The following is a 17,866-nucleotide window of genomic DNA, read 5'->3' on the forward strand; positions in this document are numbered from 1 at the left end:
TATACATAAAAATTACTTTAGCATATAATATTTCTGGGTTTTTTAGAAAAAACAGCAAAGCCCTCAGTCTGTCATGCAGGAAATCACATGTTTTCTGTGTCATTGCAAGGAGTCCTTCTTTGAATTAATCTTAAATATTCTAAGGAAAAATTCTGAATACAGGAACTGGAGGCAGAAAGAGGCAAACTGATGGAAGAAGTGACATCTAACAAAAGGAAAATGCAAGAGCTTGAAGATAATCTACTCTTCCGTCTAACCAGTACAGAAGGCTCTTTGGTTGAAGATGAATCTCTGGTAGAGGTCCTTAGAATCACTAAAACAACAGCAGAAGAGGTGAATTTTTAATGTATTGCACATACATATTTGTAATTTTAATTCAAAGATTATTTGTAGAAAGATTATTCTTTTTCTGGTTTTATTTTTTCCATTCAAAGCTACTATATAACATCAGACTTCTTAACAAATAAATAGTAGAAACACTATCATTTTTTCTCCATAAAATACTGCAAAATTAAACTATTACCTGGATATTTATATTGCAAGTGTTCTCTGCAAGTAAATTTGAGTCAAATCCCATTGTGCTTGATGCATGAACACAAAAAGACACAATGTCTGTGTTGAAACATTGGCAGAGGGAAGCAAAAACTGACTGAAAATACCACTACGATCTTAATCAAGACTTTTTCTTTTTATTTGTACAGTATAAATCACAAGTGACATGACTTAATCTGCATGGTCTTTTCAATTAATTTTAAGGTCAGTGAAAAATTAAGCATAGCAGCGGAGACAGAGGTGAAAATCAATACTGCACGTGAAGAGTATCGGCCTGTTGCTTGTCGTGGTAGCATCCTTTACTTCCTGATTGTGGAAATGAGCTTGGTTAATGTCATGTACCAAACATCCTTACGGCAGTTCCTTGGCATTTTTGACCTATCAGTGGAAAGATCTCAGAAATCTCAGATCACAGCAAAAAGGGTAGAATACATAATTGAGCATCTCACCTATGAAGTCTTCAAGTACACAGTTCGAGGCCTATATGAAAATCACAGATTCCTGTTTACATTACTTCTGGCACTGAAGATTGACTTGCAGGCCAAGAAAATTTCACACACTGAGTTTGAGACACTGGTCAAAGGTAATTTCTCTACAAATGCTCCTATTCAAATATGTCTGTGAACTGCTGAAAGCAGATTGTTCAGTGCTTGCACTAACAATATGTTGTACCCCGTGGATCAAATTTTTTTGTTGCTGTTTTTTGTTTTGTTTTGTTTTGTTTTTTTAAACTGGTGAATGAAGGCATGTATAGCCCAAGAAGGAACTAAGAGACAAATTTTCCAAAACATGAGCCATATAGAAAATTCATCATCAAACTAATACTTAAATAAGGATTCAACTTACTTAATTTACATTGCAAAAGAGAAAAAAAAATAGTCTGCTATTTTGTAAGAGACCATAATAGTTTTCTCCTGTATGCCTCTTCTTTGAATTGCCATGTGCCTCTGTGTGTGAGCTTAGAGACAGTGGAGACAGTCAGCAAAATCTCTTTAAATAAATGATGGGCAGGTATGTGAATGCATGAGAACTCTGAAGCTCATTTAAGTGTCAATATAAAAAGAAGTGGAAATCTGTTACATGTTGTAAAATATTGTTATATGTTGCTTCCATTGCATTATGCCACAACTGCATGTCACTATTAAGACACAATGACAAAGAAAAAAATTAACAAACTTTATAAAGCTTTGGTGGTGGACTCCACTATCTCCAAGATATGGTAAGTAAATCAGGCACCAAGATAAAATAAATCCAGTCAGGCAGTGTAACAGTGTGAGAAAATCCCCATCCCACACCGACAATAACCAGGCTAGCTTAGTCTGGAAGCAAATGAAAGCTGTATTTACAAGCAAAACTACAATCTATGATGAAATGCAATGAATATGTACAAATATACACTATTCACAACATTTACAAATATGTACAATCAACAGAAAAGCACAACCAAGCCCCCTTTGCTTTCCCCAAGGGGCCTCCCCCCTCATTCAGAAGGAATCCCCCCAGGCCCCCCTGGCAGAAGGCAAGAGAGTCAAGAAGCAGAGAGGCTGTTAGACTTAGCTTGTCAAGGTCAGTGTGTTATCTTCAGCCAGAAAAGAAGGCAGGCAGACAGAAGCTGAGCAAGCTGAGAACTGCCCAGCTCCCCAACCTTGTTTTGAGTAGAGATTCTTAAACATTTCTATCTGTCCAATGGAAGTGTTTAGAATAATCATTATTTTGCTTTCTTATACCCAATAGTGATTTATTTACATTCTTTCATTTTCTCTGCTTGAACTTTGTGAAGAAAAATTAAAAAGACAGTCTTAAAACCATCACAGATAGTTGCTTTGCAAATACCTATTTGTCTTCAGCTATGATGCAACCATGTTGGAGGTGCAAATGGGCACAGTGATGCCCAATATAATGCCCAGTGGTGGTTGAGCTGAGAGGCTGCTGAAGTTACAGAGTCCAGAAAATGAATGCACCATGTGCCTGCTTATGCTGTACTCTAGGTGTGTGAAGATGGGGTTTAACTTCCATCCTTTCTACACCTGGCCTAAAGACTTGGGTTTGAGTATTTTTTTAGGTAGGCAAGTTTTATTCCAGATCTACAGATGGAGAAAAAGCAGCATCACAAAAAGTACTGAGATATCTTTGGGAGGCACTAAGACCATTTCCCCAGTCCATCTTTGTTAAATGCAAATTCTAGGTCTCCATGTCCTGGATTACAAAGATATTTACTCAATAAAATATAGAAATAAATATATTTTTTCTTACTTGTAAGTTTTATGTTCAACAATTGTTGTTTTCCTCTGTAATGCTTTTCACCTTGCAGGAGGTGCGAGTTTGGATTTGAATTCTGTGGAACCAAAACCAAAAAAGTGGATCCTTGACGTGACATGGCTCAATCTTGTGCAGCTGTCTAGCTTGCACCCTTTTAATCAACTCCTGGTGCAAATTGTTAGGAATGAGAAGTCTTGGAAATCTTGGTTTGATGAAGAAGCACCTGAAAGAGCTGTTATTCCTGATGGATATGACAGCTTACTGGATCAGTTCCATAAGCTGCTCCTTGTTCGTAGCTGGTGCCCTGATCATACTGTTGCCCAAGTAAGATATGCTTTTGAACAGTGGTTGTACTGTGTGACATCTCCTGTAGAACTGATAGTTCCAAACTTATATTCTCTGAATTTGTTTTTGTCTTAATATTTGTTATGGAGCGAGTTGTTTTGAAAAATCGGATATTGATATCCTTGTAACAATATTGATTTATTTAATTGCAATGAACTAGAAAGGACATTGCAAAGCATAAAATAAATTGTGTTGGAGTTGTAAGAACACTATTCTTTTTGTGTGGCACTTCTAAAGCTGAGTTATGAAATTTGTAAAGTGGTCACATTCATCTGGAGAATAAGAAGATATATGCCTATTATTTCACAGAACTGGGAACAGTTAATTTTGGTGACAAGTGCACTAAAATAGCAGATAAATTGTTCATTTACCCTCCAGGATAAGGAGGTAATAATTAAGACTGTCTCATGGCAGATGTCTCAAAAGAAACTGCAATAGACCAACAGGTTTTACAAAATCTATGTTATTTCAGTTTCTCTTCTCTGTGTAGGCATGAGCCTATGAGTATCCTCTTTTCACTTTCCCCCCCCTCTTTAGCTACAATAGAAAGTAGTGCTTCTGATTTCTTGCATATCTCAACTTTACATGTTACATGTTGTGATCACATCTATGTTCTATTTAGGAGACTTTATCTTTTCACAGACCACTTTTTCAACAAGACTCCCCTCCCTGCTTTTTCCTTTTCTTCCCTTCAGCTGGTAAATAAGTGAAAAGTATGGGAGCACAATCTGCAACAATTTAAACAGACCAAAGTAATAAAGCTGCTGCTGCTCATTTGAGAAAGAAGGTCTCTGAACAGTGGTTTCAAAAACTAATTATTTTAAATTTTGAAGAAAGAGGGAATCCTTTTTGTTATTATCTTCTTTAACTCTTATTTCCCTTCCTCAAGTTACAAATTTTTACCCCTCTTTGCTAGGGCAGAAGTTACACTTAACATTGGATGATTATTTCTTCTGCAGTTGGTATCTTCCTCAGCTCATCTTGTTCCTGGGTGTTTCTCTCTACAGTAAATGCCTTAGAATCTGTGCTAGTAGTTTACACAGTTAGAAAATCATGCCAGTCAAAAAAAAGGTTTCATACACCAGGATATCCTTATAAGTCCTTTTAGAAAATGTCTGAAAAGAGGACAGTAGAGGCATAGGGAAGGTTTGACCTTTATGGATAAAGTCTGAGCTGTGTTTGTGTTTTGTGGAAGTAGATATTCAGCATAAGAAATTTGAACTGGATAACCACTGGACAGGAGAATTTGTCTGAAGTTCCAAAAAATATATGGAAGATTGTAAGTGGGTCAGATGAAAGATCTCTCTAATCTGCTGTGTTGGAGAGACAGCGTCAACAATACATGCTTAGAGGAGCTAAGAATGGAACTGGTATAGAGAAACTCTGATGTTTGGCTATCCACTAAGCTCTAGCAGTCAGTAATTTAGGGACAATGTCTGGACTGTCCTCAGAGCTGACAGTGGATCTATTCTGCAAGGATTTCTTTAATTCTTTTTAAAAATCCATTTGGTATACTCTAGTGACAATGTTCACAGGATGGCTGTTGTGTGAGGTCCTTGTTTGAAGTTTGATATCTGAGTATTTAAATGGTTGCCTCCTGTCAACTGTAACTTTTGTTATACCATAGTTGAAACTTAGAGTTTAGAAAGTAATTGCCTTCCAATGGAGGTATTGGTAAATTCCACATGAATTAATTTATATTTAAGAAAACCCATAATGTATATATTTTAATGTATTTATTTCTGGTAACTTTTTTTTTTTTTTTAGGCTCGACACTACATAGCAGAATCTCTTGGAGGGAAATATACAGAAGGATTTATTCTTGAAATGGAAGCAATGTGGACAGAAAGTGACTGTAGAACACCTTTGACATGCTTTTTATCAGTGGGGTCTGACCCCACCGAAAATATAGAACGTCTTGCAAAATCAAAGGTATCCTCCTGAATGGAGTTTTCTAGATCTGATAAAGGCACTGAAAACTAGAAATTATATTTCCACAACTTAAAGATGTTCAAATAATGATATTTATACCCATACCAGTGTTCTCCAGAAGTTTGTTTTGGAGCAGTAGCCAATATGCATTTATAACATTCTTTGTGTTTCCAGTTGTTTGATTCCAATGAGCTCTCTGTCTTTTTCCAGCAGAGTGTGATAGCCCATTACTTAGTGAAAAGTGTTTAGATAGAAGAACAAAGCAATACTTGTGGTTTTCACTGTGTCACATTCACTGAAAAAGGACCTGACAGTATGATAGCTACAAGAAGATACAGGGAAAAAATCATAAATATGGTGACAAGAGAAATTAATTTAGAGACCCTACTACTCAATTCATTTGATAGAGACTTTCAAGGTTTCTTTGCAGCATAGCATCACTTTAAGGCACTCTGTGCTTTATGCTTTATGAAGTTATTCACAGATGTCCATAAATTTTCCTCTCTGTTAGAATGCATCTTCACTTAGTGATGAAGGATTTTAGTATGCACTAAGTAAGACTTGCAAAAGTGGGGAGCACCAATCTCTTTACCTTAGTAATTAGAAAGTTTAGATGCTCATTCTTTTTGAAATTCTTTACTCTTTCATTTTATTTGTCTGACTGTGATAAATAGTGCTTAAATTTAGGATCTAACCCTCACTTGAGTATTTGAACGGAAGAATCTTAAGTCTGAAGTTGTTGATGTGATCCTTGTCTCCAAAACTTGTCAACCAGATAGCCAGCCACAAACACAGGGAGGGAGAAGGATGGCAGTTCTGTGAGCAGAATTTTTAGGTTTATTGGAAGCAATGCATTGGAAGAATGATTTTATTCCTATTCACAAAATATTCTATTGCCTTTTCCTAAGATACCTGAGACGTTTTGACTTTGTAGAAGATATGAAATTAACTGCAAGAATATTTATTGACTAGAAATGGGCATTTTTTTAGTCCCTTTCCAAGTCCAAGTAAGCACATTAGGTGGTTGTGATTGGATGCCTGTTTTCATGGCCTATGGTGTGAATACAAATACAATGTCAGCTTAATGATGATTTTTTCGTTCACTTATTCTGCTTTTCAACATATGTATCCTGTGAAGTGGGCTCCTAGATAAGTACTTTGTCTCCAGGAGGAATACGTTTCTGTAATATAGTTAATATATAATATGTATAATAAAGAGTGGCTCTTGTGAAAGCAATTCAGAAACCTGATTGAAACTTAACTCTGACTTGCATCAAGGAGTTGAGTATTTCTATCCCGTTGACTACGTAAGGGGAAAAGGGACACTAACCTTCTAATAGGATCACTTGAAATCAGCCGATCACTTAGAATCTCTCTTGCAAGAAGTAGAACAAAATCTTCCCTTTTATCAAATCTTATTCCTGTCTAGGGAAGTGCTAGTAGAAAGAAGGTGCTCTGTAATTGTGACTTAAAAGGCAGCATGTTTTGGTGTCATGCTGAAAGTATATTGCAGTGGACAGTTTTAATATGATTTAATCCTTTAAGTAAATGTAGTAAGTTGCAAAAGAACTAAAGGCATTACCTTATTTATTAAGACATGGCTTATGAGCAAGGCAACATCAGCTAGGATGTCAGAACCTGAAGTTCAGCTGTAAATGCAGAGTTAACTATAATGTTTAACTGTAAAGTTCTTGTCTGATTTCTTGAAGTAAAGTTCTTACCATAGAGTATAGAGAAACCTTTCAAATTTACAAAAGCCATCCAAATTCTGCAAATCAAATTGCAAATGCAGGTCATTTTTTTCATTTAAACTAAAAATATGGGCCTGGAGGATCACTTCTAGCTTTTGAAAAATTGTATCTAGAAATTTACAGTTATACCTAGAATTATCAGTTTTCAGAAACATTCACAGGAGGGTTTGGGCTTTGTTTCCTAATTTGTCAACAAATTATCCTTAGTTCCTGTCTTTCTCTGGGCTTTCTCTACTTCCTCCAGAAGAAACCTTTGACTTAGCATAGATCATTTGCACCAAGGATCTTGCTACATATGTGATTCTATACCTCCAAATTATTTATGCTGGGCCTACTTTTCAGTGATTTCCCTTTTACAGGCATGATTTACAGTCTTAGAATGGATTGTCAGTACTGATGATACCTCTAAATAGGATATTAACAATATAAATATGCAGTTCGAAATGTTCACATTTGTGACCAAAATTAATTTTATTTTATTTCAGATGGCCTTCTGCCAAATAAATGCAAACTCCATCTGTGACTATAACCTTTTTATAATCAAAGCAAGCTCTGTCTTAATACTAGCTGGATTTCTGCCCTCTTCACTTTCACTTGAAGACAGAGTGAAAATGTAACTTTCTGAATTAAAATTATGTTCATTAGTCCTAGCACTTTGACTTAATGAAAATAAGATATTTTTATTATTGTGAAGATAGTTTCTTCTTTCAGGGAACAATACACAAAACCTTCAGCAGAACTGTGTGGGCCACTGTAGTGACTAAAATGGAAGTATTTTCATCTGGATAGTGAGGTATTAAGATGACACAGATATATTAGTATGGCTGACTATTGAGAGAAACATTATGTACACAGACATTTTGATAGAGTTCTTTCAGAAAGAGTAAAATGAGGACAAGCCATAGTGAAAATTTATTTTCCTTATCTTGATGTGCATTTGAAAGGTAACATTGCTGACAAGAGAAAATGTTGAGCAGATGCTTTGTTAGGGAATAACATACCAGCTGAATATTTATGCACTCTGCAGGGATAGTCATAGTCTTCGACTTAGAAGAGTGCTAGCAGTACTTAGATACAAAAGTAAAGTTTTTGCTCCTCCAGCATACAGCCAACGTAACAGGCTATTTAGTTTTGCTTCTTCTACCTGCAGTTTCAGATTTTACTGACCTGAGAGCAGGATTTAACTGCTTTCTTATCTTTGGTATTCTCTTCTTAAATCTTCTGCCAGGATGTGGGTTATCAATCATATGCAGCAGCTGTGTTTATACTGTTCATAAAATCAGGTCTGGACCTGTTCTGTGACACTAAGGCCAGGTGACCCACCACAGCTGGTGCTCATATGCTTAACCATTTTGTTCTGCAAAAGTAGGCCAGCCCCATGCATGCTCTTTTTTGTTTCACAGTGGCAGAGTCCCAGTAGCAGGAAAAATTAAGATTGAACTTTATGGTTCTTGGGCAGCTGAAGATAGACCCAGACTGATAAATCTTTATGCAGCTTGTTGCTCACACCTTGATGGATACTCAGCTTGGAAATGAAACTGTCCATGACACTAGGTTTTTTCATCAATTCCTTTGCCCTCAACATATATATAGAATAACATGCTCAAATGAGTTTGATAATTCTTGTTTTTCCTGGTTGGAGTCAGAGAGCCATCTGAGGCCAGTGGATGTTTATTTAGCATGAACAATGGTAGGTAGAACAACAGGCAAGAGGGGATCTGCCTGAACTTTACATACAGACTTGTATGGCCTGATTGCAACATAGTCAGCTTGTCTTTTTCAGGTCGTTTGTAAGAGCTTGTATCATCTTCCATTTTTCTGAGTCACTGGCTTTCTTCTCCTATGGCCTCCAGAGGAAAGACTTAATCTGATTATTTCCAGAATTCTTGTGTTTGCATTTATGAGCTTTGTTTGTTCTGAATCCAGATAGCTAGAAAACTAACTAGAGCTAGTAGATCACCAGACTAAAGTCTTCTGAATCAGTGACTCCACAGCTGCCAATTCTTGACTTTATTTTGTACAGTAACTATTGTGTGAAGCCTTAATATCTGTCCACATCATAGGAAAAAGAATAGTCTGGCAGACATATTGCTCTGTGTGTGTCTTGCTTTATTTGGGAAAGGGGGACAAAGGAAGGGAAAATGTTTCTGTTGCCTTATGCCATTGACTTTTATCAAACCTGCAAAAAAGATTACATCCAGTGAATGCAGTTTTCTTTCAGCAAGTGACAGATAAGAGTGGCTTAGAGGGTTTTGCTTCTTTGTTGACTCTGTTTTAATCTAATCAGTCTCTGTTGATATTAGTGGTTTTCTTTGTGGTGCCATATTATTACACATCAACCTACAGAAGCAGTATGTCAAGAATATAATAATACTAAAGAACTATATATAAATGAATCTTTCTTTTTTCCTTCCAGAACATTCCTTGTCGTGCTATTTCAATGGGCCAAGGCCAGGAAGTCCATGCAAGGCGCCTGTTAAATCAGTGCATACAAGATGGAGGATGGCTCCTTCTACAGAACTGCCACCTTGGCTTGGAGTTTCTTAGTGAATTAATGGACACCATTGCAACAACAGAATCTATGAGTGAAGGTTTCAGGACCTGGATCACTACAGAGGCTCATCCAGGGTTTCCTATTAATCTTTTACAGTCCTCTATCAAATTTACTAATGAACCCCCTCAAGGTAAGAAACCATAGTGTCTTTGAATTTTGAGGCTTACTCCCCCACCCTACTCCATATAACTGCATATTATCTGCACAACATGAGATTGTGATCAGCATCATAATTGGAAGTTCTGGCTCATGTTTCTGTATTAAGGGGAGGATTCAGGATGTTTCATTTTTTGCAGCTATCAAGTAAGAGGCTTGTCCTTGAGAGTTCAGAATTTCATTTTTAGACAGCCACCATTCCTCACTCTTGCACACAATTATCTGCTGCATTTCGGTATTCAGTTTAAGCTGAGTTTTGCATGCCACAGTCTCCTTATCCTATCTTTGTAAGCATGTACTCTCAGTATCTGACCACTTTCATTGTCCCATCCAGTTTCTCCCGTGTGCCAAATATGGAAGATGTATGCAGAGGAAGCCTGATCAGTGCTAAGTGGAACATAATAGGAAATTCCTTTAGTCTACTGGCTGTGCTTTTTCTAAGGTAGCACACTATCTCTACTGCCTTCATTGCCTTATTTTGGCTTATAGGCAACCTGATATCTACAATAATCTTGAAGTCCTTACCAGTAGATCTCAGCTAGTAGAGTTTAGTTTGTACAAGTGCACGGGGTTATTGTACTGCAAGTGAAGAACTTTGCGCTTCTTGTTGAACTTCACACAGGTTTTGTTGGCCAAGTCTTCATTGCTCTCTAGATCTCTCTGGTCTGATGTTCTGCCATTTAATATGTCAGCTACACTCTCTAAGTTAGTGTTTTGTACAAATTTGTCGAGTTTGCCTTTTGTCTCCTTATCCAAGGCACTAATGAAGATACTGAGGAATACCTGTTTCTGGTGACTGCTTTTTCTTCCTCACTACTGGAGTATTTTAAGCCATTGATTAGTCATTATTCTTTGAGCCTATTGACCAACCTGATAGCTTTCTATAATGAGATGATTGGTTTAGAGGATGAGGAGAGAGTATGGGGTGTTACTTATCTTGACATAACGGTCAAGTAGGCATTAGAAAAGTGAAAAGGGTTGAAAATTGTGTGAACTCACAGATTCAAAAAGTTGTGGTCAGCTGCACAAATCCAGATGGAGAGCAGTCACCAGGGATGTAACCCAGAGGTCAATACTGTGGCCAGCAGTGGTTAAAAATTTCACTGATGACCTAGATGATAGGACATCCTCAGCGAGTTTGTAGTTAATACCAAGTGAGAAGAATGGGCTGATGTACATGTTTTTCCAGTGGGAGCTTCACAAGCTGGAGAAGTGGTCTAATAGGAATCTGCTGAACTTCAACGTTAAGAAATTGCCAGGTACTTCCACTGTGAAGAACTCCATGCACCCATGCATCATGGCTTTGCAGAAAAGAACTTGAGTTTCCTGATGGAAATCAAGTAGTACATGAGCCAGCAATATGCCCTTGGAGCAAAGATGGCCTGTAATATCCTCAGCTGCATTAAGAAGATAATTTCTAGCACCCTGAGTGAGTTGATTCTTCTCTGCTCTGCCGTGGTGAGAGTACATTTGGAGTCATGTGTCTAGATCTGACCCCCAGTGCAAGAAGGACATGGACAGAACAAATCCAGTGAGAGACCACAAAGTTGCTGAAGGGAGTGGAGAGCATGGCATATGAAGAGAGGCTGAGTGAGCTGTGATCTTTTTAATGCATGTAACTATGTGATGGGAGTAAAGGAAACAGCAAGACATTCCTCAGTGATGCCAAGTGACAGAAAGAAGGTGATGGGCACAAATGAAAATCCAAGAAATTCTACTTGAGCCTCAGAAAAAAAAAAACACTGTGAGGGTGGTCAAATACTGGAACAACTTGTTCAGTGAGGTTGTAGACTCCATCCTCAAAACCAACATGTACAAGGTGCTGAGCAGCCACCTCTACTAGACCCTGCTTTGAGAAGGGGTGTTGCACAAAGTGACATCCAGAGCTCCCTCTCAACTTCAACTATTTGGTGTTATTCTGTGTGGTATGCAAACATTCAGCTTTTCTAGCTAGTCCCTGACCTGTTACTCTCCTGCCATTGAATGTTTCTCCTACCCAAACTATGCTGCTACCTGTAGACGTTGTTTATATATTTATGGAAACAATTCACTACCTTGCCTTATATCGAGAAAGCTGGTGAGGGACATTTTAGGGTGTCAGGTAATGATAGGACTAGGGGGAATGAAATAAATAGAAATGGGTAGATTCAGATTGGATGTTAGGAAGAAATTCTTCACCATGAGGGTTGTGAGACACTGGAACAGATTGTCCAGAGATGTGGTAGAAGCCCCATGCCTGGAGGTTTTTAAGGCCAGGCTGGATGTGGCTCTGGGCAACCTGATCTGGTGTGAGGTGTCCCTGTCCATGGCAGGGGGGTTGGAACTGGATGATCTTTGAGGCCCCTTCCAACCCTAACAATTCTATGATTCTATGCATTATTTTGTCTTTCAACACCCTCATATTTAATTGTGCAATGCATTAACATGCCCATATATATATTGCCACATGTAAGTTAGTAGGAGCTGAGGATTTTTATCCAAGGTCCTATTTAATGCCTCAGTCATTTAAACTTCATATTTCAGTACTTATCTTCCTTCCAACATTAGTAAAATGTCTACAAAATGTCTGGTATTGTGGCAGACATTCTGTTTCAGTGTACATACTCCACTTTCAAAAAGTCTACTGTTGAAATATTTTTAATTCTTTCTCTTCTTTTCTTCCCTTTTCTTTTTAATTCAGTGCCCAGCATCTTTTTATTTACTTTAACACCTCCTTATCATTCAAATGCTAACACTCTGTAGCTCCAAGGGGGCATTTTTGTAAGTCAGGTTATAGCAAATTGATGACTTGCACTTAGTAACAGAAATATGGTATAACAATTCAAGTCTGGATGAAATACAAGCAGTTTTAGTTTTCTGATACTGTCATGCCACATTGGTAGCATGCTATGATAAGGCACTTTTATTTGATTGCCTTGATTTTGGAACTCTCTTACGATACACTTACAATATTTTGAAAAGGTATTTGTTTGATTGTTTTTCCACAGGATCTTTGCGAAACAGAAAAAATAAACAGGGCTTTTATTGTGTCATAGGAAGTATGATGACTTAGACAATCTACTCACTGCACATGAAATCTCTTCTTAGACTTGTGTTAAGCTGATTAGGTGGACGATACCATAAGAGGGACATGGTGTCAGTAACTCATACTCAGTGTTGTCTGCCAAAGGCAGATGATGCTTCAGTAATACTGCCTGAAAGCATCTGAGCATGGAAGCTGAGATTGCATGAATACTATCTCCCTCGAGCTGTTCCTGAGATGTGAAATGTCAGTGCTCAAATAAACCTCCTCAAGTATTAATATTTGCACTATGAATTTAGATTCTTGTCTCATAAGCTTGTTGCCTGTATGCCAGTTTGAGAAGCTGCATACAGAATTTTGAGATTGTTATGGGAATGAAATCTAAATAAAATTATCTTTGGTAGAACTAAAATCCCATTTCATATGTAAATATTGAAATACAAACTCTTGGATATTCAGTGCTATATTTCATATGATGTTAGGTGTCTTTTTGATTGCCATACAGTTGCTGAATAATTATATTTGCATTTCAGTTATTATTAGTAACATTTAGAATATGATTACTTAAGTGTAATTCTTTCCAGACTCCTGAACTTAATGTGGTGTCTTCTACCTGAAACAAAATGTAACTGAAGTGTGCCTGCTATGACCAGCTGAACAGATAATTGATTCAAAGAGATTATTTAAAGCCATAAATAAGATGATATTGTAAATTGGAATACAGGATTCTGCTTAACAGAATTTGAAGTTATGCTTTCCATGCATTCTTTTTGCTCATATATTACATTTTTATACTTATTTTTTAGGTGTAAAAGCTGGCTTAAAACGAACATACTCAGCTGTTACCCAAGATCACCTGGAAGTCAGCAACATGCCACAGTGGAAACCATTGCTTTATGCTGTAGCATTTCTTCACACAACTGTTCAGGTTTAAAAATATATTTCTTTTCTTCTGTCATAAAAGCCATGCTTCAATTATTAATGCACTGTGTTATTAAATGAAAAAACATGTTTAAATTGGAAATTCCATGTTGGTAAATTAATACAAATAAAACGATAAAGGCAACAGCATGCATCTATTACTGCAACTGTGCTGTAACTTTGCTCATGGTGATCTTGTACCTCTGACAGGGAGAGTATTTCAGAGTGAAAAAGAACAGTCAACTAATGGTCAGTTAGTCTGCTTTTTTGTTAAATTCTTTGGGCATGACTCTGTGATCTGTCTTTTAACTAACTGGTTTTTACTAATATTTTAAATCACAAAAGCACACTAAAGAAATTTACAGCTTGGGGTGGAAAACCAAAGTCTTAAAACTGCTGCTTTCACAATGAGAAGGGCTAATAGGCTGAATATAAATCCTTCCTGCACTGAAACCTCTAGTAAAAAATGAAGGTGGAAGATGATTTTGGGTCTTGTCTTTCAGCATTTCCATTAAAGAAAGTGTTTTATGGATTAACCACAACTTTTCATCATTCTATTGATAGATTTTGTAGTATCCTTAGTTTATATTTGGTACCTAGTTGATTTAACTCTGTGGCATCCATGCACTGATACGTTGTGGTCCGATGTACACTTGTGACACTCTTGGGTTTGGCCCATTGCTTCTTTCTTGCTGGAAATTAAGAATATTTAAATACCAGATACTGCCCTACAATAATAAATTGCACAACTACATACTGTGCTAAAAATATATGTAGTCTATAGGAGGACCACAGAAAATTATCATAGCTGATGAGTTTGACCATCGATTCCTAAAACAGTAGCTTCATTTTTTAACTAAAAAACCATAGTCCTAGACTCACAGGTTCACTGCACTTAAGAGGATTTTTCTTTATGAAAATGTTAATATTCCTATTCTTTGTTCGTATCTCTTTACTGATGATAAATGAAGAAATATTTAACTACTAGGTGATTAATCAAGTATTTAGCCCTGTGCATGCTCAGAGAAGAATAATTTTTTTAATGTTGGTGAAATAGAGCCCCAGCTGATCTTCCTGCATTCTTAGCACAAGTCATGAATTCTTCTGCATAAACAGTGTTTCACAGAATCATAGAATTGTTGGGGTTGGAAGGGACCTCAAGGATCATGTAGTTCCAACCCCCCTGCCATGGACAGGGACACCTCACACTAGATCAGGTTGCTCAGAGCCACATCCAGCCTGGCCTTAAAAACCTCCCTTCACAATTACAATCAATCAGCCTTTGATTTTTATCTATTTTACAGGAAAGACGAAAATTTGGTCCATTGGGCTGGAACATTCCTTATGAATTTAATCAGGCAGACTTCACAGCCAGTGTGCAGTTTGTTCAGAATCATTTGGATGATATGGACATTAAGCGTGGAGTGAACTGGAGCTGTGTTCGCTACATGATTGGAGAAGTACAGTATGGTGGCCGTGTAACTGATGACCTTGACAAAGCACTGCTGAATACATATGCAAGAGTGTGGTTTGGAGAACATATGTTTGGTGAAAAATTCTGTTTCTATAAAGGTTATGTCATTCCCAAAGGGAAAACAGTTGAAGACTATCTCCAGTACATAGAGCAATTGCCAGTGATCGATACACCTGAGGTAAAATATTTGAATATATTAAAGGCAGATCTTGTCAGATAGATAATGTTCATAGATTCACAGAATACCAGATTGGAAGGGAACTCAAATATCCAACCTTTCAGGGTAAGAACAGGTCTTTGACACCGTTCCCCACAGCAAACTCCTGGCCAAGCTGGCAGCCTGTGGCTTAGAGAGGAGCACTCTGTGCTGGGTTAGGAACTGGCTGGAGGGCCGAGCCCAGAAAGTGGTGGTGAATGGTGCCACATGCAGCTGGAGGCCAGGCACTAGTGGTGTCCCCCAGGGATCAGTGCTGGGCCCCATTGATATCTGGATGAGGGGATTGAGTCAGTCATCAGTAAATTTGCAGATGACACCAAGTTGGGAGCAGGTGTTGATTGGTTAGAGGGTAGAAGGGCTCTGCAGAGGGACCTTGACAGGCTGGACAGATGGGCAGAGTCCAACAGGATGGCATTTAACAAATCCAAGTGCTGGGTGCTGCACTTTGGCCACAACAACCCCATGCAGAGCTACAGGCTGGGGTCAGAGTGGCTGGAGAGCAGCCAGACAGAAAGGCACCTGGGGGTACTGGTGGACAGTAGGCTGAACATGAGCCAGCAGTGTGCCCAGGTGGCCAAGAAGGCCAATGGCATCCTGGCCTGCATCAGGCATAGTGTGGCCAGCAGGAGCAGGGAAGTCATTCTGCCCCTGTACTCAGCACTGGTTAGGCTGCACCTCAAGTACTGTGTCCAGTTCTGGGCCCCTCAGTTTAGGAGGGATATTGAGATGCTTAAGTGTGTCCAGAGAAGGGCAGCGAGGCTGGTGAGAGGCCTGGAGCACAAGCCCTGTGAGGAGAGGCTGAGGGAGCTGGGGTTGTTTAGCCTGGAGAAGAGGAGGGTCAGGGGTGACCTCATTGCTGTCTACAACTACCTGAAGGGAGGTTGTAGCCAGGAGGGGGTTGGTCTCTTCTCCCAGGCAATCAGCACCAGAACAAGAGGACACAGTCTCAAGCTGTGCCAGGGGAAGTTTAGGCTGGAGGTGAGGAGAAAGTTCTTCTCAGAGAGAGTGGTTGGCCATTGGAATGGGCTGCCCAGGGAGGTGGTGGAGTCACCATCCCTGGAGGTGTTCAAGAAGGGATTGGATGTGGCACTTGGTGCCATGGTTTAGTAGTCATGAGGTATTGGGTGACAGGTTGGACTTTATGATCCTTGAGGTCTTTTCCAACCTTATTGATTCTGTGATTCTGTGATAGTTTAAATTAGATGGCCCAGCACCCTGTCAGGCTGGGCCCTGAAACTGTCTAATGTAGGGGAATCCACCACCTCCCTTAGGAGTTTATTCCAATGTCTAATAGTTCGAATAGTGAAAAAAATTTTCTGGCACCCAGTCCAAATCTCCCTAGTAGCAACTTGTATCCATTACATCTTGTCTGTACTGTGTGACTCTTTGTAAAAGAGTGTATCAGGTATATTTTCCAGATCCATAAATGTATTGGCTGGCATTAGCTGATTATAGTGTTATCAGGTACAGATCTGCTTACCAGGAAGAGGCAGATGAGGACTCCTTCAAACACTTGGAAGAAGTCTCACATTCATGGAGGACTTCAGTGGCCCTAAAGATATGCTGGAAGGGTGACACAGCACAGTTTAAGCAGTTTAGGAGATTTCTTGAGTGCATTAAGGACAACTTCCAGACACAGGTAACTGAGGAGCCAGCAAAGAAAGGCATTTGCCTGGACCTGATACTTATGAGCAAGGAAGAACTGATCGGAGGTGTGAAATCTGGAGGCAGCCTTGACTACAATGACCAATGGTGGACTTCAGGATCCCAGGAGGAGGGAATTGGGCAAAAAGCAGGACCACAGCCCTGGATTTCAGGAGAGCAGAGGTTTTCTCCAGGCTTGGAAGAATCCTATGGGATATGGCTCTAGAGGAAAGAAGAGTGTGGGAATACTTCTTTATATTCAGTAATCACCTTCTCTGAGTTCAAGATCATCTATCCTAGCAAGCAGGAAAACTAAGGCAGCAGGAGGCTTGAATGGATGAACAACAAGCTTGTAACTAAATTCAGACATTAAAATGAAGTGTACAAAGAGGTGGGGCCAGGGGCAGGTGACTGAGCAAATGGATAGGGTTAGGAAAGCCAAGGCCAAAGTGGAGGCAAATCTATCAAAGAATATGAAGGGCAACAAGACAGTATTTTGCAAATATGTAACCAGCAAAAAGGTGACTAGGGAAAATGTGGGTCCACTGCTGAATGGGGCAGGAGAACTAGTGAGAAATTATATGAAAAAGGCTGAATGTCTTCATTGTCTTAGTCTTTACAAGTACAACTAACCCCCAGGAATCTTAGGCCCTCTAGATGAAAAGCCTAGAACAAGGAACTTGCCTCTGTTGGAAGAGGACAAGGTTAGGGAGAAATTAAACATATGTTCATGGTACCTGATGAGTTGTATCCATGAGTGCTGAGGAACCTGGGGGATGATAATCAGGTCACTCCATATAAGTATTGAAAAGTCATAGTGTATTGGAAGAGTTTCCTGATGAATGCAAAAGAGCAAACATCACTCCAGTCTTCAAGAAAGGAAGAATCATGCTTAGCCAATCTGTTGGCCTTATGAGATGACCAGTTTCGTAGATGAGAGGGGAGAAAATGGACGTCTTTTCACTTCAACTGTAGTCAGGCCTCTGACACTACCTCTCATAACATCTTCATAGACAAGCTGACAAAGTATGGGTTAGAT

The 17,866-nt window shown here is 38.8% G+C and overlaps 1 protein-coding gene across 1 annotated transcript in view; it reads left to right on the forward strand.

Annotated features, from left to right (window-relative positions):
- LOC128967635 (dynein axonemal heavy chain 5-like) overlaps positions 1–17,866 on the forward strand; it is a 149,822-nt gene that overhangs the window by 103,312 nt on the left and 28,644 nt on the right. The window contains exons 61-66 of the mRNA XM_054381818.1: positions 163–333; positions 757–1,135; positions 2,864–3,135; positions 9,256–9,523; positions 13,378–13,499; positions 14,797–15,144. Coding sequence (XP_054237793.1) covers positions 163–333; positions 757–1,135; positions 2,864–3,135; positions 9,256–9,523; positions 13,378–13,499; positions 14,797–15,144 — 1,560 coding nt within the window. The remainder of the gene's footprint in view (positions 1–162; positions 334–756; positions 1,136–2,863; positions 3,136–9,255; positions 9,524–13,377; positions 13,500–14,796; positions 15,145–17,866) is intronic.

Source organism: Indicator indicator, chromosome 6 (assembly GCF_027791375.1).
Source record: "Indicator indicator isolate 239-I01 chromosome 6, UM_Iind_1.1, whole genome shotgun sequence".
Lineage (NCBI taxonomy): Eukaryota > Metazoa > Chordata > Aves > Piciformes > Indicatoridae > Indicator > Indicator indicator.